The sequence below is a fragment of the Delphinus delphis genome, chromosome 8, assembly GCF_949987515.2.
Source record: "Delphinus delphis chromosome 8, mDelDel1.2, whole genome shotgun sequence".
In the NCBI taxonomy this organism is placed as follows: Eukaryota; Metazoa; Chordata; class Mammalia; order Artiodactyla; family Delphinidae; genus Delphinus; species Delphinus delphis.
In genome coordinates, this window is record NC_082690.1 from 62,932,134 (window position 1) to 62,951,250 (window position 19,117).

The 19,117-nt window shown below is 42.4% G+C and overlaps 1 protein-coding gene across 1 annotated transcript in view; it reads left to right on the forward strand.

Moving 5' to 3' along the window:
• Positions 1-8,184: 8,184 nt before the first annotated feature.
• The window catches only part of SYT9 (synaptotagmin 9), a 183,756-nt gene continuing 172,823 nt past the window's right edge, over positions 8,185-19,117 (forward strand). Inside the window, exon 1 of the mRNA XM_060017302.1 lies at positions 8,185-8,491. Within this exon, the coding sequence (XP_059873285.1) occupies positions 8,347-8,491 (145 nt within the window). The 5' untranslated portion in view covers positions 8,185-8,346. The remainder of the gene's footprint in view (positions 8,492-19,117) is intronic.

Below are 19,117 nucleotides of genomic sequence, written 5' to 3' on the forward strand. Positions count from 1 at the left end.
TGGCTAGGACTTCCAAAACTATGTTGAATAATAGTGGTGAGAGTGGACATCCTTGTCTTGTTTCTGATCTTAGAGGAAATGCTTTCAGTTTTTCACCATTGAGAATGATGTTTGCTGTGGGTTTGTCGTATATGGCCCTTATTATGTTGAGGTAGGTTCCCTCTATGCCCACTTTCTGGAGAGTTTTTATCATAAATGGGTGTTGAATTTTGTCAGAAGCTTTTTCTGCATCTATTGAGACGATCATATGGTTTTTATTCTTCAATTTGTTAATATGGTGTATCACATTGATTTATTTGCATATATTGAAAAATCCTTGCATCCCTGGGATAAACCCCACTTGATCATGGTGTATGATCCTTTTAATGTGTTGTTGCATTCTGTTTGCTAGTATTTTGTCGAGGATTTTTGCATCTATATTGATCAGTGATATTGGTCTATAATTTTCTTTTTTTTTTAGTATCTTTGTCTGGTTTTGGTATCAGGGTGATGGTGGCCTCATAGAATGAGTTTGGGAGTGTTCCTTCCTCTGCAATTTCTTGGAAGGGTTTGAGAAGGATGGGTGTTAGCTCTTCTCTAAATGTTTGATAGAATTCACCTGTGAAGCCATCTGGTCCTGGACTTTTGTTTGTTGGAAGATTTTTAATCACAGTTTTAATTTCATTACTTGTGATTGGTCTGTTCATATTTTCTATTTCTTCCTGGTTCAGTCTGGAAGGTTATCCCTTTCCAAGAATTTGTCCATTTCTTCCAGGTTGTCCATTTTATTGGCATAGAGTTGCTTGTAGTAGTCTCTTAGGATGCTTTGTGTTTCTGTGGTGTCTATTGTAACTTCTCCTTTTTCGCTTCTAATTTTATTGATTTGAGTCCTCTCCCTCTTTTTCTTGGTGAGTCTGGCTAATGGTTTATCAATTTTGTTTATCTTCTCAAAGAACCAGCTTTTAGTTTTATTGATCTTTGCTATTGTTTTCTTTGTTTCTATTTCATTTATTTCTGCTCTGATTTTTATGATTTCTTTCCTTCTGCTAACTTTGGGTTTTGTTTGTTCTTTTTTCTCTACTTCCTTTAGGTGTAAGGTTAGATTGTTTATTTGAGATTTTTCTTGTTTCTTGAGGTAGGATTTTATTCCTATAAAATTCCCTCTTAGAACTGCTCTTGCTGCATCCCATAGGTTTTGGATCGTCTTGTTTTCATTGTCATTTGTCTCTTGGTATTTTTTGATTTCCTCTTTGATTTCTTCAGTGATCTCTTGGTTATTTAGTAATGTATTGTTTAGCCTCCATGTGTTTTTGTTTTTTAGGTTTTTTTCCCTGTAATTCATTTCTAATCTCCTAGCATTGTGGTCAGAAAAGATGCTGGATATGATTTCAATTTTCTTAAATTAACTGAGGCTTGATTTGTGACCCAAGATGTGATCTATCCTGGAGAATGTTCTGTTGCAGTTGAGAAGAAAGTGTAATCTACTTTTTTTGGATGGAATGTCCTATAAGTATCAATTAAATCTATCTGGTCTATTGTGTCATTTAAAGCTTCTGTTTCCTTATTTATTTTCATTTTGGTTGACCTGTCCCTTTTTATAAGTGAGGTGTTAAAGTCCCCCACTATTATTGTGTTACTGTTGATTTCCTCTTTTACAGCTGTTAGCAGTTGCCTTATGTATTATTGAGGTGCTCCTATGTTGGGTGCATATGTATTTATAATTGTTATATCTTCTTCTTGGATTGATCCCTTGATCATTATGTAGTGTCCTTCTTTGTCTCTTGTAACATTCTTTATTTTAAAGTCTATTTTATCTGATATGAGTATTGCTACTCCAGCTTTCTTTTGATTTCCATTTGCATGGAATATCTTTTTCCATCCCCTCACTTGTGGACAGCATATATATGGGTCTTGTTTTTGTATCCATTCAGCAAGCCTGTGTTTTTTGGTTGGAGCATTTAATCCATTCACGTTTAAGGTAATTATCGATGTGTATGTTCCTATGACCATTTTCTTAATTGTTTTGGGTTTGTTTTTGTAGGTCCTTTTCTTCTCTTGTGTTTCCCACTTAGAGAAGTTCCTTTAGCATTTGTTGTAGAGCTGGTTTGGTGGTGCTGAATTCTCTTAGCTTTTGCTTGTCTGTAAAGCTTTTGATTTCTCCATCGAATCTGAATGAGATCCTTGCCGGGTAGAGTAATCTTGGTTGTAGATTCTTCCCTTTCATCACTTTAAGTATATCATGCCACTCCCTTCTGGCTTGTAGAGTTTCTGCTGAGAAATCAGCTGTTAACCTTATGGGAGTTCCCTTGTATGTTATTTGTTGTTTTTCCCTTGCTGCTTTCAATACTTTTTCTTTGTCTTTAATTTTTGCCAATTTGATTACTATGTGTCTTGGCGTGTTTCTCCTTGGGTTTATCCTGTATGGGACTCTCTGTGCCTCCTGGACTTGGGTGGCTATTTCCTTTCCCATGTTAGGGAAGTTTTCGACTATAATCTCTTCAAATTTAGTAAACTTATATAATTCATTTTAGAGTGTGGATTTGGTTTTCCTGCAGCCATCCAGGGGGATCATAAGCGGCTGTAAGAATGTATATAAAACTTGAAAAATCCTGCCATGCAATTCTGATATGAAATTCATGGGTAGGCATATTGTGTGATAATGAAATTTCAGTTTTTGGAGTCTCCATAATGTGGATTTGAATCTTGATTCCATCATTTGCTAGCTCTGTGACCTTGATCAGGTGACTTAGGCCTCAGAGTTTGTGTTCCCATCTAAAAGTCAGGATGATAATAACAATATCTATTTCAAATGGTTGATTCAGTTAAAAGAAACATATAAAGCACAGCAGACACTATGTAGTGCAGAGCAAGTACTCAAGAAATGTTGGCTATAAATGGGCAGTCTGGAAAGACCACATGGGATGTAATATAGATTGATCAGACCTACCCATCCTCATATGCAGGAAACAAAATCAAGGTGTAGATCTGATTGCAGCCACCAGAGTTGGTGAAAGCACAGTGCCAGTGCTGGTCTTTCAGCGACTTGGGCCATTCAGCTTCTGCACGTGGACTCTGTGCTCTCACCTGGACCCACTGAAACCACCTGCAGAGGAGGGCAATGTTGTGGGCAGGGCTCAGGAGTGACATGGCCCATCACTACCACTGATTACCTGTGTGACCTTAGGAAGACTACTTTATTTTTGTGCTTATGCTACCTCAGTTGAAAAGCGGCGATAGTTAATAACAGTACTCTCCTCATAGGTTGTTATGTAGATTATATGAGCTAATCTGTTTAGAGCATTTTTGTTTTGTTTTGTTTTGTTTTGTTTTACATCTTTATTGGAGTATAATTGCTTTACAATGGTGTGTTAGTTTCTGCTTTATAACAAAGTGAATCAGCTATACATATACATATATCCCCATATCTCTTCCCTCTTGCGGCTCCCTCGCTCCCACCCTACCTATCCCACCCCTCTAGGTGGTCACAGAGCACGGAGCTGATCTCCCTGTGCTATGCGGCTGCTTCCCACTAGCTGTCTACCTTACGTTTGATAGTGTATATATGTCCATGCCTCTCTCTCACTTTGTCACAGCTTACCCTTCCCCCTCCCCATATCCTCAAGTCCATTCTCTGTTTAGAGCATTTTTAAGAGTGTTTGGCACATAGCATGAACTCAAAAAACTATAGTAAAAATAATAGGAATATGATAATTATCATGATAATGTTCAAACAGACCTGTAGAATTCCAAAGTCTACTTTTCCTGATAAAAGCTTTGCAGAGTGTATTTATGGAAAGAAAATGAGAAGAAGAAAATTAGGAGCAGATAGGTTAGAGGTGGGAGAGAAAAGTCAAGAAAATTTGCAATGGGGATAACTCAAAGTATAAGCAGTACTAAAAGGGTGAAGTTTTGAATAACGAATGCAAGATAGAAGAAGAAAGCTTCAATATGGAAATATAATATTCAACCCAGAAGTTGTATCAAAAAAACTCTTGCATTAAGTGATCCCTCAATAGACATTTGAAAAAAAAAAGGACATTTGATGAATTGACTGGTTAATTAAATGTGATTTAGTACTAAACACTTTAGCCAATAACCTGAAGCCTGGCTCTTTGGACAGAGTGAGGGCTGAGAATAACATGAGGTCTTCTTATGATCTTCTGAATAAGGCTAGAGGCAATAAAATGGATGCTTCTCTGTCTCTGTGTTTCTGTGTGTGTGTATACACAGAGATTATTGTCAAAGCTATTTGTTGCTAAGCAAAGATAATGAAAGGGATTGTTGAAACTCTAAGTGCTTAATAGCTTAATATGGTTACCCATAAACATTCATGTCCACCTCTTCTCTTAATAAACAGGCACCTGAGTGCAGGTCAACCTGCTCTTCATCCATTTTCAGCACTGAGGAGGGAGGGAAGCTTGCTGTGGAAAATAAGGAAAGGTGTGGGTTATTTGGAATCTTTTCTTCTGGCACTTCTTTAGCTAGTTGGACATTCCATGACCCCTGTGACACAGTCTAGCCAATTTTGGACTCCATCATCTTCTCTCTTTCCAGCATCCAGAGAGACTCCAGCTGTTTCCCAGACCTGTCCAGGGTGAACGACATCACCCACTTTGAAAGGCAGCTCCAGGGATGCAAAATGTATTTTTTAAAAAGTTATTTGGTGAGGGAAGGTCCTGAGGTCCAAGTTTCTCTCAGTCAGCGCAAATCTGACCTCTGCTCTGTCCTCTGGCCTTGTTCTGGAAAGATGAACAAATGGAGAACCGTGAGTATCTACTAAGAAGCAGAGGAGTGCCAGGTCCTCTGACCCGGATCATCACCTTCTGTTCCATTCAGTATATCCTTTTATGGTGTATCTGTTAAACAGTAAAGCTAATAAATCTCTACTTTCTTTAAAGTCAAAGAAATTGGAATTAGAACTTTGTAATTGGCAACCATAAAACTGGGAAGGAACCCACACAGCCTAGGAAGGAAGAATAAAGAGAAAGCAGAACCACCCGCTTCTTGGTGCAATGATAGCAGACACGTGGACAACGTGGAGTTACACAATCCAAATTTGCTTTCATTTCATCTCTCAGGAAAAGCTTACTACAAACAGGGAAGGACCAAGCTCACAGGAGACAGATGCCCAAGATGAGAGAGCGGTTATTATGGAACACGAACCCAGTTTGTCTCTTGGTCCAAGTGAATTATACTTCAGGCTCTGGAGCAAGTGTGAGGATGAATCCCTGTCTGGGATAATTAAGCAGGAGGTTTGTGAGTATTTCACGGGAGTAATTGCTGGGAGAGAGCATGGGCTTACTAAGAATAAGTCATGCCAGTTGAATCTTATTTTCTTTTGCTAAAGGCGACTACCTGGCAAGGAACTGAATCAAACAAAGTGCCAATTAATAGGAAGTTCTGCCATTAGGAATCCCAAACCACTTCCCAAGTACAGAATCTAGGTCTTGGGAGTAGGAGTGACAATATGGTCTAAGAATGGCATGAAAGACTTATGGGACTTCTATTTTTCCAGCTTTATGGAGGAATAAAGATAAAATTGTATATATTTAAAGTGTACATGATGATTTGATATACATATGCATCTTGAAATGATGACCAAGGTTAAGATCAAGTTAACACATCCATCACCTTTTAACTTTTTATTAAACTTTATTTTTTTGTGGTGAGAGTGTTTAAGAGTTACTCTCAGTACAGTCAACATGTGTACATTGGATCTTTATAACAGAATTTGTACCCTTTGACCTACATGTCCCCATTTTACCCATCCCTAACCCCTAGCAACCATCATTCTACTGTTTCTATGAAGACCGTAGAAACATAGAAAATCAAGAAGGATTTTCTTCTTTTTAAAAGGTTGAATAATATGCCATTGTGTATGAGTGTGTGTGTCTGTGTGTGTGTGTGTATATATATATATATACAATATTTTCTCTATCCATTCATCCATTCATGGACACCTAGTTTGTTTCCATGTCTTGGCTATTTTGAATATGCTGCAATGGACATGGGGGTGAAGATATTTCTTCAAGTTAGTGATTTCATTTCCTTCAGATAAATACCCAGAAGTGGGATAGCTGGATCATACGGCAGTTCTATTTCTAATTTTTTGAGGAACAGCCATAGTTCCATAGTTGCTGCCTCAATTTACATTCCCACCAACAGTGCGCCAGGATTCCTTTTCCTACGTCCCTGCCAATCACCATTCTGATACTGGAATATCACTTCCACACATTTTGTTGGTTAAAATAAAACTCTCCTAAATAAAATAAAACTGTCCTAAAACTCTGGGCTTGCAATTCTAAGTGTCATCAGGGGCTCACCACGTATAACCCAGGTCAGTTTTTGGAACTTCTATGGCTTTCATTCTTTCTCATTCCATTAGCTGCAGTCATGTCAGTTCACACCTGAAATGGTTTTCAAATTTGCTCCTCCTCACCATTACTCCACCAGCCCTATAGCATCCACACTCTCGCCCCCACTTCTCTAAGAGTTCCCTCCTTTCAAAGACCAGCTTCTCAGCTGCATGGCACAGAGCAGCTCAGCTCGGTGCTTTGTGACCACCTAGAGCAGTGGGATAGGGAGGGTGGGAGGGAGACTCAAGAGGGAGGGGAGATATGGGGATATATGTATACACAGAGCTGATTCACTTTGTTATACGGCAGAAACTAACACAACATTGTAAAGCAATTATACTCCAATAAAGATGTTTAAAAAAAAAAAAAGACCAGCTTCTGCTCTACCTCCTCCAAAGGCTCTCTCTCTCTCAGTGAATTTATTTTCCCTCCTAGTTTTCCTAGGGCAGAGAGCCTACTTGCCTTTTCACAACTCTCTGAAGTTAGCTTTACCTTTACAATTCTGCATTTTCTCTGCTATTCTAATGTAGGGTCCTTGAGGCCCCAGCGCCGTGTACAGCAGTATTCTAAAGCTTGTCTGTTGGGTGAACACTCTTTGGCATTCTGAACTACCTTTCTGCACAATATGATTTGCTATGAGATATCCCTAGCAACAGCACAGCCTTACGGCTAAAAGTGTCAGTTGTACAGATTCTACTCTGTTTTAGAGCAGGACAATAGTGTTAAGTAAAGGCAAAAAAAAAAAAAAAAAAAACAGTCAAGGTTCCCTGCCTCCCCACCTATGAACTTGGACAGGTGCTACTTTCCTGAGTCTCAGGTTTGTCATTGGTAAAATGAGCATAATAGTTATACAGACCTTGCTGGGCTATCGAGGGAATTAAATGAGATTATATAGCTAAAAGATCTGTGGCACAGTGCGCGCACACACACACACACACACACACACACACACACACACACACACACACACACGAGTTCAGTATTTCCTGGTTATCTCTACGCTTATTGCCTGAAAGGCTGAAGAGGTGGGTGTATGAGAGGTGCCCTATGTTCCCTTACAAACATTCCAGATTCTGTGCTACTCTTCCTTGGTGGATGCTGGAGAATCAACTGGCCATCCTCAGGTTTCCAATCAGTTGCTTAGAAGACCAGCCAGGGTCTACGAAGCTCCAGGTAAGTCCCAGCGTCTTTCTCAGGAGCCATTTATTTGACCTTAGTTCTGATCTGAGAGTCTCCACCTTTTCCAAATCACCAAGGTGGTCGAAAAGGCCCTGCGGTTGAGAAATGTTTCCTTTGTTGGAGAATCTCAGCCCCAGACCCCGCATTTGGGCGTGTAGCATCTTTAGGCCCATGGCTTATGCCCAGACTGCGCTTTTCAAGTTCAAAGCCGGGACTCGGTTCTCCAGATCTGGCGGGTGTGGTTCAGACTGCACGTTTCGCTCAACGCACCCAAGAACATGTTTTGGACTCCCGCGGCGAGGGGCGGTGGGAGAGGGTATGGGTTTGCATCGGGACAGGGCGCGCACCCGCACACACGCTCCAAACCTGGGCGTGGTCGCCCTGAGCACGAGGTCCCGAGCCGAGTCCCGCGCTCCTCTAGGAGCCCGCGAGCGCCCCCCTTCCCCCGCCGGCGCTCAGGCAGGGGCCGCCGGGATCCTACCCCTTGGCGCGCACCCCTGACCCGCCCCGCCCCGCGGCGGCCACGAGGGGCGGGCGGAGCGCTAGGAGAGAGGCGCGTTGGGCTGTGCGGCGCCGCCTCTCCTCCTTGCCGGGGGAGGGACGGAGGGGCAGGGCGGGAGAGAAAGAAAGCCCGACTGACCGGCTGGCCAAGAGCTGCATGCAACCGGTGGGAGGCCGGGCCGGCTGGGGCTGGGGCTTGGGCTCGGGCCGTTTCTCGGCGGGTCCCTGGCGGCGAGCGCGGACGGCCCGGAGGCGGCGGCTCTGAGCTGGCAGGCGGAGGGTTGTCTCCCGCGCCCGCCTGCCGGGCTCGGTCCGAGGATGCGGGGGGGCGATGCCCGGGGCCAGGGACGCGCTCTGTCACCAGGCGCTGCAGCTGCTGGCCGAGCTCTGTGCCCGCGGGGCCCTGGAGCACGACAGCTGCCAGGATTTCATCTACCACCTGCGGGACCGCGCCAGACCCCGGCTCCGAGACCCAGGTGAGTGTCGCCGCCGCTGCCGGGCGCGACCGGAGGGCCCCGGGCTGGGAGTTGGGGCCGCACCGGGCCCTGAGGCAGGAGAACGACACGGACTGGAGGGAGGAGGGCGGGTGACCACCGAGTTAGGGGAGGGCACCAGGAACTAGCGCACGGTGGCCTGATGCTGAACCCGGGCAGGGACCCCGGCGGAGGCTGCTGCATGGAGGCCGGGACCGGGTGGGCTGGCGCGGGGTTGGAGGCACCACGCCCGTCACCTGCGCTTCTGTCACCGGGGCTCCTGGGGGCGGCTCCCGAGCTCCGAGCTCCACTTCCCGGGCTCTGCGCTCCGGGCGAGGAGAGGCCGCGGCGCTCTCGCGAGCCATGGGAAGGGGGACGAGGCCAGAGGAAACTCTGGGAAGTTGGGAGTTGGGGACGGCCCCGGGCTGCGGTTGAATCCCACCGGGCGCTCCCCATCCTCTTCCCGGATTGCCCATTTCCTGTCCTTGGTCTGGGGTGAGAAGGGAGGGGCGGGAGCCGACGTTGGGCCGGGGACTGAGAGCTCCGGGTCCTGGACAGCCGGGCCTGAACCCGTTCCCTCCGGGTCTCTCGGCGTGGAGGCGGCCTGGGCCTGGGCTCCCGGCTCAACCAGATTCCGCCACCGGGCACACGAAGGTCAATGGGCTCACGGGTCATGGCTTGTGCACCTACAGTTATTCCTAGTGAAAGTTTCGAAGCTCCTAACTTTGGAAAGTTCATTTATTTTGGCCTTTGACCAGTTAAGATAGGAAGAGGGAGTTTTAGTGGAGCCGTTTGCCTTCCCCGAGGGTCCTGGGTCTCCCACATCTTCTCATCCACTGCTGGTTACTGAAAGACATATTCCTTCCAAATGTTTACTTGAGATTCTTCTCACCATGAGGAATCATTTTCTCGAATAGTCTCTCAACCTGAGTACTAAAAAAAAAGCATGTTGTGGTTGGATTGTTAAAGTTGGGGTAAGAAAAGGGCCCTTCCCCTGATATTCCTGTGTATAAATATTGGAAATGAGCTGTTGGTGTGCAAAGTATCCAGTATGAATTTACCTCATTTTAAGCCAATCCATTATATAAAAATTCATTTACCCAAGGATAAATTAGAGAATTATTTGATTCATAAAGAGGTATACACTGAGCCTGACTTCAATAGCATTTCCTTGATAGTATATCCAAAATGGGTCTGTGGGGTGAAGAGAAGTCATCTAATAAAAGTTTATATCAGATTTTCCCTACTCAAAGGCGTTTTTTTTTGTAAAAGAAAGATTATTGCTCCGCATTGCCTGTGGTTACATTAATTAAGTTTATGGGATGATCACTAATGTGTTACTTCAAAGTGGAGAATTAAGTCAAGAAATATTGTTGATTTCCAGTGATTCCCCCGGAGGTTTAATGCCCAGCCTTTGTGCGCCTCCTTGCTGGACTGATGTGCTGCACAGACTGCAGACAGGAATAAGAGCACTTCATTCATGAACTGGGGGCCCAGAATGGTGTCCTCACTGGGGAAAGTTCTGTCCTTAAGCAGCAGGAACAAGAAATCATCTAGCTTGCTTCACCCGAAGGAAGTGTTAGTGTTGAAACGTGCCGCTGCTTTGCCTGTTGACTGTGCCAGGAGTTCCCACTGTTACTGCACACGAGCGGTCCTCTTTGGCTTTACAAGAGAAGATGGATGAGGCCTCTCGCCGAGTTGCATGTTTAACACTCCACATCCTTTTGGCTGATTTTGTGCCTCTGCTCCTCTTAATCTTCGAGCTAGATCCCATGTTCTAAAGTTTTCCTCAGCCCCTGCACTGGGAAGCCCTTGAGGAAGAATCACGGAGAAGACTCCTTACAAAAGACACATCTGATTCCTTGGCTGAGAAATAGCCGCAGATAAAGAGTATGCCGTGCTGCTCTCTGAGTTCCTGAAAGCACTGCTCTGCTTTCTTAAACTAGGGCACAGTGGCTTTGAGGTAGCCCCATGACCCTCGTGATCTTTGATTTGGGTCAGGCAGTAGCCTGTTCACGAGGCAGGCGTGGGGAGGGGGACCGTGAGTGCAAGGTCAGAGGAACTGAGGCTGAAGCCCACATCCAAAGTGTGCCCTCTCTTCCAGGGCAGTGCGACTCAGGCCAGCATCTCTCTTCCAGGGCAGTGCAACTCAGGCCAGCATCTCTCTTCATCTCCCTCCTTCCTCTCCTTGCCCACATTAACTCTTACATCAGATGCATTTGTCTGCATCCCTGTAAAGCTGTTTGGTTGCCCAAGCCAAGAGTGCCTTTAACTTCCGAGTCCTAAAAGCTGAGTGGTTGGAGTAGCTGCACCGCCCAAAGCTGTGAATGGCGCTGCTGCTGCAGTGTAGTGGGACCCGGCACAACCATGCCTAGCAGCAGCCCTAGCATGTGGGTCCCTAGGGAGTCGTCTCTGTAAATGCGTGACTTCCTTTTCTGTAAAGGAACCCACATGAATGCCATGTTTCAGCTTTTTCTGCCCATTGTTCATCCCTGGCTACCCAGTGGTAGCTAGGTTTTCTCAAGCTCAACTGAGGAACTTTGGTTTTGAAAGGAGAAACCAGATATAATTCCCTGTGGACAGCAGAGTGATACCACATCTAGGATGTTTGTTCATTTTTTCAGTGGTGGGATAAGCCTGGGTCACAAATCAGTGGGCTATCAGAAAGGTTATTCTTTGCCCAGGTAGTTGCAGTGCTCTGATGTAGGAGTACAGTCCTTAGTCTTCCCTAACTTGGTATTGAGAGAGAATTTGATGAGGCTAAGTCATAAATTGGAACTGGAATACCTCACCCAGTCCTTCATCTGTACCAACTATGGAAAGTAAAATGTGGATCTTTAAGCTGAGGGTGAGCACTTTTCCATAGAGAGCAATTAGAATCCTTCTGTTAGGTGTCATTATGTTGTTTGGTATATTGGCAATGTCCGGCATAAACTCGTGAATCTCAGCGAATAGCCTTCACAGCAGAGGGAAGAGCAAGTGCAAAGGTCAGGAGATAGGAGCGTCCTTGATGTGATGCAAGGAATAGTTGAGTTCCAGGGTGACTGGTGCAGAGTGAATAAGATAGAGAATGACAAGAAATACGGTTAACGGTTGGAGGGGGAAGATCATGTATGGCCTTCTAAACCATTATAAGGACTTTGGTTTTTATTCTGAACGAGAAGGGTTTTAACAGAGAAGCGGCAACTCCCTGGCTGCTGTGTTGAGAAAATGCTGTTGAAGTTCAAGAGTAAAGACAGGGAATCTTGTTAGCAGGTTTACTCTAGTAACCCAGACAAAGGGGATAGTGGACATCAGTTTGAAGATACAGCACTAGGATTTGTTGATGGAATGGAGGTGAGTGGTGAGAGAAGAGGAGTTAAGGGTGACCCCAAGGCTTTTTTTTTTTTTTTTTTTTTTTTTACGGTACGTGGGCCTCTCACTATTGTGGCCTCTCCCGTTGCGGAGCACAGGCTCTGGGCGCGCAGGCTCAGCGGCCACGGCTCACGGGCCCAGCCGCTCCGCAGCATGTGGGATCTTCCTGGACCAGGGCACGAACCCGTGTCCCCTGCATCGGCAGGCGGACTCTCAACCACTGCGCCACCAGGGAAGCCCCCCAAGGCTTTTTGACCTAAGCAACTCCATTTACTGCATAGGGTAAGACTTAAGGAGGAGCAGAGTTGGAGTGGGGAGGAAAATAAGGAAGTTTTTGTTTTATTAAAAATTTTTTTGTTTTATTAAAGATTTTTTTGTGTGTGTACATATTAGATGTGCGATGTCTCTAAGTTCAATGTCTCCCTGAAGTATGGGAGTCTTCTTTAACGTTATCAACTGGTCAGTGCTCATACTTTGTAAGTGGGGACTTCACTCTCTCTCCTCAAGAGGGCCAGTTGATTGTAGGACAGCAGTTATTAAAAGGTCTTTCCTTGCGTGGAATGAAAAGCTCAATTTAACTTCTACTTGTTGATCTCGATTATACTTATTGCAGTCAAAAAAGAATTCGTCTCTTCTCCATTTGGCTATTAGGGGGTAGCGATTGTAACTTTTCTCATCCTTTTGTTTCCGCATCTGGAAAAGAAAAGAAGATTGGATCGAATGATTTCTAAGTTTCAACCATGTTTTATTATTTTCCTTGTAAGTCTTTTCTTCTGAAGGGTGCCAGCTACATCTGTGCCAAGCACTTTATGTAGGTTGTTTCCTTTAATCCTCTTAACATCTTCTAAGACCTCGCTGCTCAAAGTGTTCGACTGTGTGCCAGACCTACCAATGTGAATCTGTGTCTTAACAGGATCCTCAGGTGATTCACAGGCACATTAACGTTTGAGAAGCATTGCCAAAAGAGATTGGTATATCTGAATAAGTTGAAGTGCAGAGAGCTAAACTAGCCCAAGGCCGTGGGTTCCATTTAAGAAAAAGAGTTGAGCCTAAGTCAAAGTAGCTTCTAGATAAGCACATCACATATACTAAGAATCTAGGAGTTGTTGTCAATGAAAATTTGCTAGATTTTTTTTTTCATTTAGATGTCCTCTCTCTGTTCTGTTTTTGTATCATGGATTTAATCTCTAAGTGTAGGTTGAATTCTATGCAGTTATACAGATTTTGCTCAATATTTTTATTTTTACTTTTTAAAATTGAAGTATCGTTGATTTACAATGTTGTGTTAGTTTTAGGTGTACAGCAAAGTGATGTAGTTTTATACACACACACACCAATATAGTCTTTTTCAGATTATTTTCCATTCTAGGTTATTACAAGATACTGAATATAGTTCCCTGTGGTATACAGTAGGTCCCTGTGTTTGTCTATCTTTATATATAATAGTGTATATCTGTTAATCCCAAACTCCTAATTTATTCCTCCCTCTTTGGTTACCATAAGTTTGTTTTCTATGTCTGTGTCTGTGAGTCTATTTCTGTTTCATAAATAAATTCATTTGTATCTTTTAAAAAAATCCCACATAGAAGTGATATTATATGATACTTGTCTTTCTCTTTCTGACTTACTTCAGTTAGTATAATATTCTCTAGGTCCATCCATGTTGCTGCAAAAGGCATTATTTCATTCTTTTTTATGAATGAGTGGTATTCCACTATATATATATATATATATATATATATATATATATATATATATAAAAAATATATCACATCTTCTTTATCCTTTCATCTGTCGATGGACATTGCTCAGTAGCTTGGTCATGAATTCTTTTATTCGGGATACTGGTTTTCCATTGACATTCCAGCTTTGTATTTCTAGGGATTTTTTTCTTCATTTTCTGGTGAACTAGAGGATGTTCACTTGGTCAGGGTGTCAAATAGAGCTTTACGACACATCACTGATGACCCCTCCTTACGACACATCACTGATGATGACCCCTCTTTCTAAGTAGATGTTAACCCTAGTCAGGAGACGCTTTCTCTAGACTGGTTTTCAACCTTGGTTGCGTATTAGAAACATTTAGGGAGCTCTGAAAAACAAACAAACAAAAATAAAACAAACAGGAAACTACCAATGGCTGAGCTCTATCCTGACCAATTAAATTGGAACCGCTGGGGGTGGGGCCTGCTATCGGTATATTTTTATATAAGTTCCTCTCTTGGTTGTAATGTGCACCAGGTGGAAGACAACTGTTGAGGCCAATAAGTGAAGGATGAACCCACCTAACTCTTCTCAGCTCAGCTCACATTTCTTTTTTGCAAAATTAGGAAAGATGGTATCAAGTCGGGGGCCTTGACTGTTACCTTGTACAGTCATCACCCAAATCAACTAAGTGATTCTTAGCTTTCTTTTGATAATATTACCCCCAATTTTTATTTGAAGGACTCTATAAAAATATCATGAGAATCTATTATATCCACTCAATTTGGGGAAAAAAAAGAACAAATTGAGAAAATCATGTCCAAAGTATTTCATTGAAAGGCCAGAATGTGGAACCGTCACTAGTGTCACCTTATATTGATTTAGAATGAAATAACTTATAAAAAGGTGTACATGTAAGATAATAATTAAATGCAGTTCCTAAGGAAAAATCTCCAAAATAATCATTGAGATTAAACTTTAACCTTAATTCAGATTTTCAAAGATAGTCAAGTGAAAAATCATCCTTAAAACACTGGATTTTTATGAATAGACATTGGTGTGATTATGCACAATGGGATTAATTTTTAAAAATTAATGTTAATTGCAATCAGGAACTAGAGAGTCTTCTAAGGAATGAGTGGCATATTGGATGCACAATATGTGAAGATTTAATTTGCATTACTTCAGTGACATTTTAGGGCTTCTTCATAAATATTTTATTTAAACAAGTGTGTTTTCATCTCCACGGGATTCCTCTACATGGACCAGTGAGTGGTTTAGTCATGAGGTAATTATCAAGAGGGAAAAACAAAAGCAAATTGTGGTAAAGGCATCACAGGCAGCCCTGTGGCCAGCTGCCTCTTTCAGAATAAACAATCAAAAGCGAACTTCTTGATGTGGGCTAAACTCTCAAGGAAAACTTAAGCTGACACTTAAGGGAAATCATCCTAAAATTCCCTGTTATGTATAGAGCACAGGCATTGCTTTCATTGTAAGAGCATACTGGCACTTCTGTGTTTGTGTGTGCTCCTGGGCTTTCTCATGTGGTTGGCTTAAAAAAAAAAATCATAATCCCTTCCTAAGTGACTTACTTGAGGGAACTAACAAGTTCATGTGCTCAGGTGTGTAGAGAAAGGGAGGAGCTTAGTGGGGGACATCAGTGGGAGAGCAGTCTCCCTTTCCAAAAGATAAGTATGGAGTATGTATTATTACTTTCTAAATGAAATCACAATTTGAGCCATAAATGTTTACCACGACTTTTTCTTTTCAAGTTTTGCACTGGGTTGGCTTGAAGTATGGCTTTAAACCAAGGCAAACCCCAGCAACTTGGCTTTGCAGATCTCCTTGAAATATTCATGTGTCCTCGTGCATGTATTTTATCACACCAAAACTTTTATACCAACACTGATAGAACTGCACTCGAAAGAAAAAAAAAAAAAATCTCACCCAGGAAATCAAGATGACAGAGTGGAATAAGCAAGAGCTTTGGAGTCAGAATCTGATCCTGCCCTTACTAGCTTTATTGACCTTGGGCAAAATATTTAACTCTTCGCTTTATTCATCTGTAGAACGGGACGGGGGGAGGCTGTTGCAGCACAGTGTGCAGAGTAAGTGCTCCAGTAACTGCTCAGTAAATGGATTTGGTGGTAGTAGTATCACCTGTCCACGCTTCCCCTCCTCTGTGATCCATGGGCACGTGCATGTTTCACCTATTTATGCAGGCATACCTTGGAGATGTTGCAGGTTTGATTCCAGACTGCCACAGTAAAGTGAGACACATGAATTTTTTGCTTTCCCAGTGTATATAAAAGTTATGTTTACACCATACTGTGGTCTCTTCAGTGTACAACAGCATTATGTCTTAAAAAAAAGTATGTAATTTAAAAATACTTTATTGCTAAAAAACACTAACCATCATCTGAGACTTCAGTGAGTCATAATTTATTTGCAGTCGTAACCTCAAAGATTACTGATCACCATAACAAATATAATAATCATGAAAAAGTTTGAAATATTGGGAGAATTACCAAAATATGACAGAGACATGAAGTGAGCAAAACAAATATAATAGTCATGAAAAAGTTTGAAATATTGGGAGAATTACCAAAATATGACAGAGACATGAAGTGAGTGCTGTTGGAAAAATGGCCTGATAGACTTGCTCGATGCAGGGTTGCCACAAACCTTCAATTTGTAAAAAAAAAAAAAAAAAAAATGCCGTATCTGTGAAGCACAATAAAGCAAGGTATGCCTGAAATTATTCATAAACAAAATTTACTATTCTACTTTTTTGTAAACTTAACTTTTTATCACCACTTATTAGCTGTATGACCCTGGAAAGTTATTCAATCCCTGTGTCTTAGTTTTCTCATGAATAAAATGGAGTGCTATTACCCAAATAAAATACAGGATGCCCAGTTCAATTTGAATTTCAGATAAACAACAGATATCTATTGTTTATCTGAAATTCAAACTGAATTGGGCATCTTATATTTTTATTTGTTAAATCTAGCAACCCTACATTAGTACTTATCTCATAACGCATGTGAAATACTTACCGTAGTACTGCGCACGTAGAAAATGCTCAATAAATACTAGCCATTATTACTATTATTATTATAATTTTCCATGATGAACAGTCATTATTGTGCAATTGTTGTGATTATATATTCCAGAAGGTAGAGAAATCTTTTTTTACTTAACGTTTCTTTTGGGGTAGTTCTAGCATCTGATTTTTTATTACTACAAATAACATTTTACATCTATAGTACCCTACTCCCTTTTGGGAAAATTTCTTAATAGTTAATTATCACCAGTGGGTTCCAATTGCTTTCCAGTATATCTATGCCAGTTAGCCCTGCTACATATCAACAGTCAGTCTACTACCATCAGGTGGTATAATGTGAACAAAAGGTTGCTAATGTAACAGGGTTTAAGTAGCTACCTGGTTGTTGTTTCAACTTGCATTTTTTGTTTGTAGTGTTGAATGTTTTTAATATTTTAAAGCAATTTATATTTCCTGTTATGTGAATTTTGTGTGTTTATTCTCTACCACGTACAAATTTATTTTTTGAGAATCTTAATGTATTTCTTACCAGTTTGCATTAGTTGGACCATAAATATTCTGTCAGATTAACTTAGAGAAGGAGCATTGTATAGTCAATGGACTCGGGTTGTCTGACTATAATCAGTCCATTACACTAGACTGCCTTTTATAATGTTAGGAGTGCGTCAAGAAATAGGGGTTCATTCTTTCCAAGGCAAAATGCTGCCTTTATGTATGTGAAATATGAAAAAAAAATTGCTGTTATATAACTTGAATCTTTTTCCTTTTTTCCCCCTCTTTCCAACTCCCCTCCCTTCCTAGCACTTTACTACTATAGCCACACTGATCTGATCACTCTTCTAATTATAATTAAGTTGAATTCAAAAAACATCCATCGAGTGCCTCTTAAGTGCCAGGTACTAGGTTAGGCATCACTGATTCAAAGATACATTAGAGGGCTTCCCTGGTGGCGCAGTGGTTGGGAGTCCGCCTGCCAATGCAGGGGACACGGGTTCATGCCCCGGTCCGGGAAAATCCCACATGCCGCGGAGCGGCTGGGCCCATGAGCCATGGCCGCTGGGCCTGCACGTCCGGAGCCTGTGCTCCGCAACGGGAGAGGCCACAACAGTGAGAGGCCCGCATACCGCAAAAAAAAAAAACCCCCCCCACACACACAAAAGATACATTAGACATGGTTACTGCCCCTGTGGAACTGAGATAAAACAATAATTGCAATTAATAAAATAAAGATTGGAAGGGAGATATTACTGAATACAGTTCAGAAAAAGAGGAGAGAAGTAATTAGCTGACTTGAGTGGATCTGTAGAGAATTCCTGAAGAAGGTGATTCTTGGGCAGAGCACTTTGCCTGGAATGTGTGGGTGGGAAGGACATTCTCGGAATTTACAAACGTTCTAGGACAGGAGAGAATGGATCTTTGGCAGTAGTAAGTGGAGGAGGGTGTGTTGGTAATGTTGAGAGATGAGTTTGCTCTTGTGAACTCTGGTCATCAGATCATGGAAGTCCTTGTTTGCCATTGTCAAAGTCCCACGGAGGACTTGGGTTAGAGTACTCTGCTGCAGAAATCTTGAAGGAAGTACAGTTTACTGCGATGAGCCCATAGGATCCATTCTCAGCAAAGTAGACCAGGAGATTCCAGGATGGGGAAAATCCTGTGAGTTCGCTTCTCAGGTCTTCCTGGTTCTCATGGGAAAAAAGCTGAAGTTGGTGATAATGTTCTTCCTGACTGAGTGAAGGGCCTGACAGATTGGAATCACCGCATAGGAGATTACCTATTCAGATCCCCAGCCATGTCACCTTGAAACGCAAGTGTCGTTACCTCATAGAGTTGTAAAAACTGCCTTTAGCAAGTGTAGTCGTCTGGTTCAAACATCTGGGTTCCAGATATAGTTTCAGACTATGCCAACAGTGACATCTTGCTTCCTTGCCTGTTTATCTGATAATGAAAAAGCAGTGTGTTCAGTTGTATGGCAGTCCCTCAGTTTGAGGATATGCACAGCCTGTTTTCTCTGATGTTATAGGGCCCAGGAGGGCGTAAGCATGACAAGCCTGCGTAGTGCCTACCAAGCCACACTGTGGAGATGGTGGTTTATGCTACTGGGTTGGCCAAAAGGTTCATTTGGGTTTTTCCGTAACATCGTACCAAAAACCCGAACGAACTTTTTGGCCAACCCAATATATACAGGGGCTGCTAAGAGGCTGGTACAGTTCTTTAAAATAATTGAATTGAATGCCCTTAGGCAGGTCTTACATTTTCCACTTTTCATATCTGCCCCACCTGCCCCGCCCCCCACACGTAAACTTTTCTTATGACATTTAGGGGCTATGCCTGGCTGTGGAAGACATTTCAGTTTGCATCAGCTATAGCACTGCAGACCCACTGAAGGGTTTTAAGCTGAAAACTGAGGTGAGCAGGTTTGTCTTCTAATTAGATGACTCTGGAGGCAGAGGTTATGATTAGAAATGCCATTCACTAACTCATCAAACATTATTGAACCTCTCCCA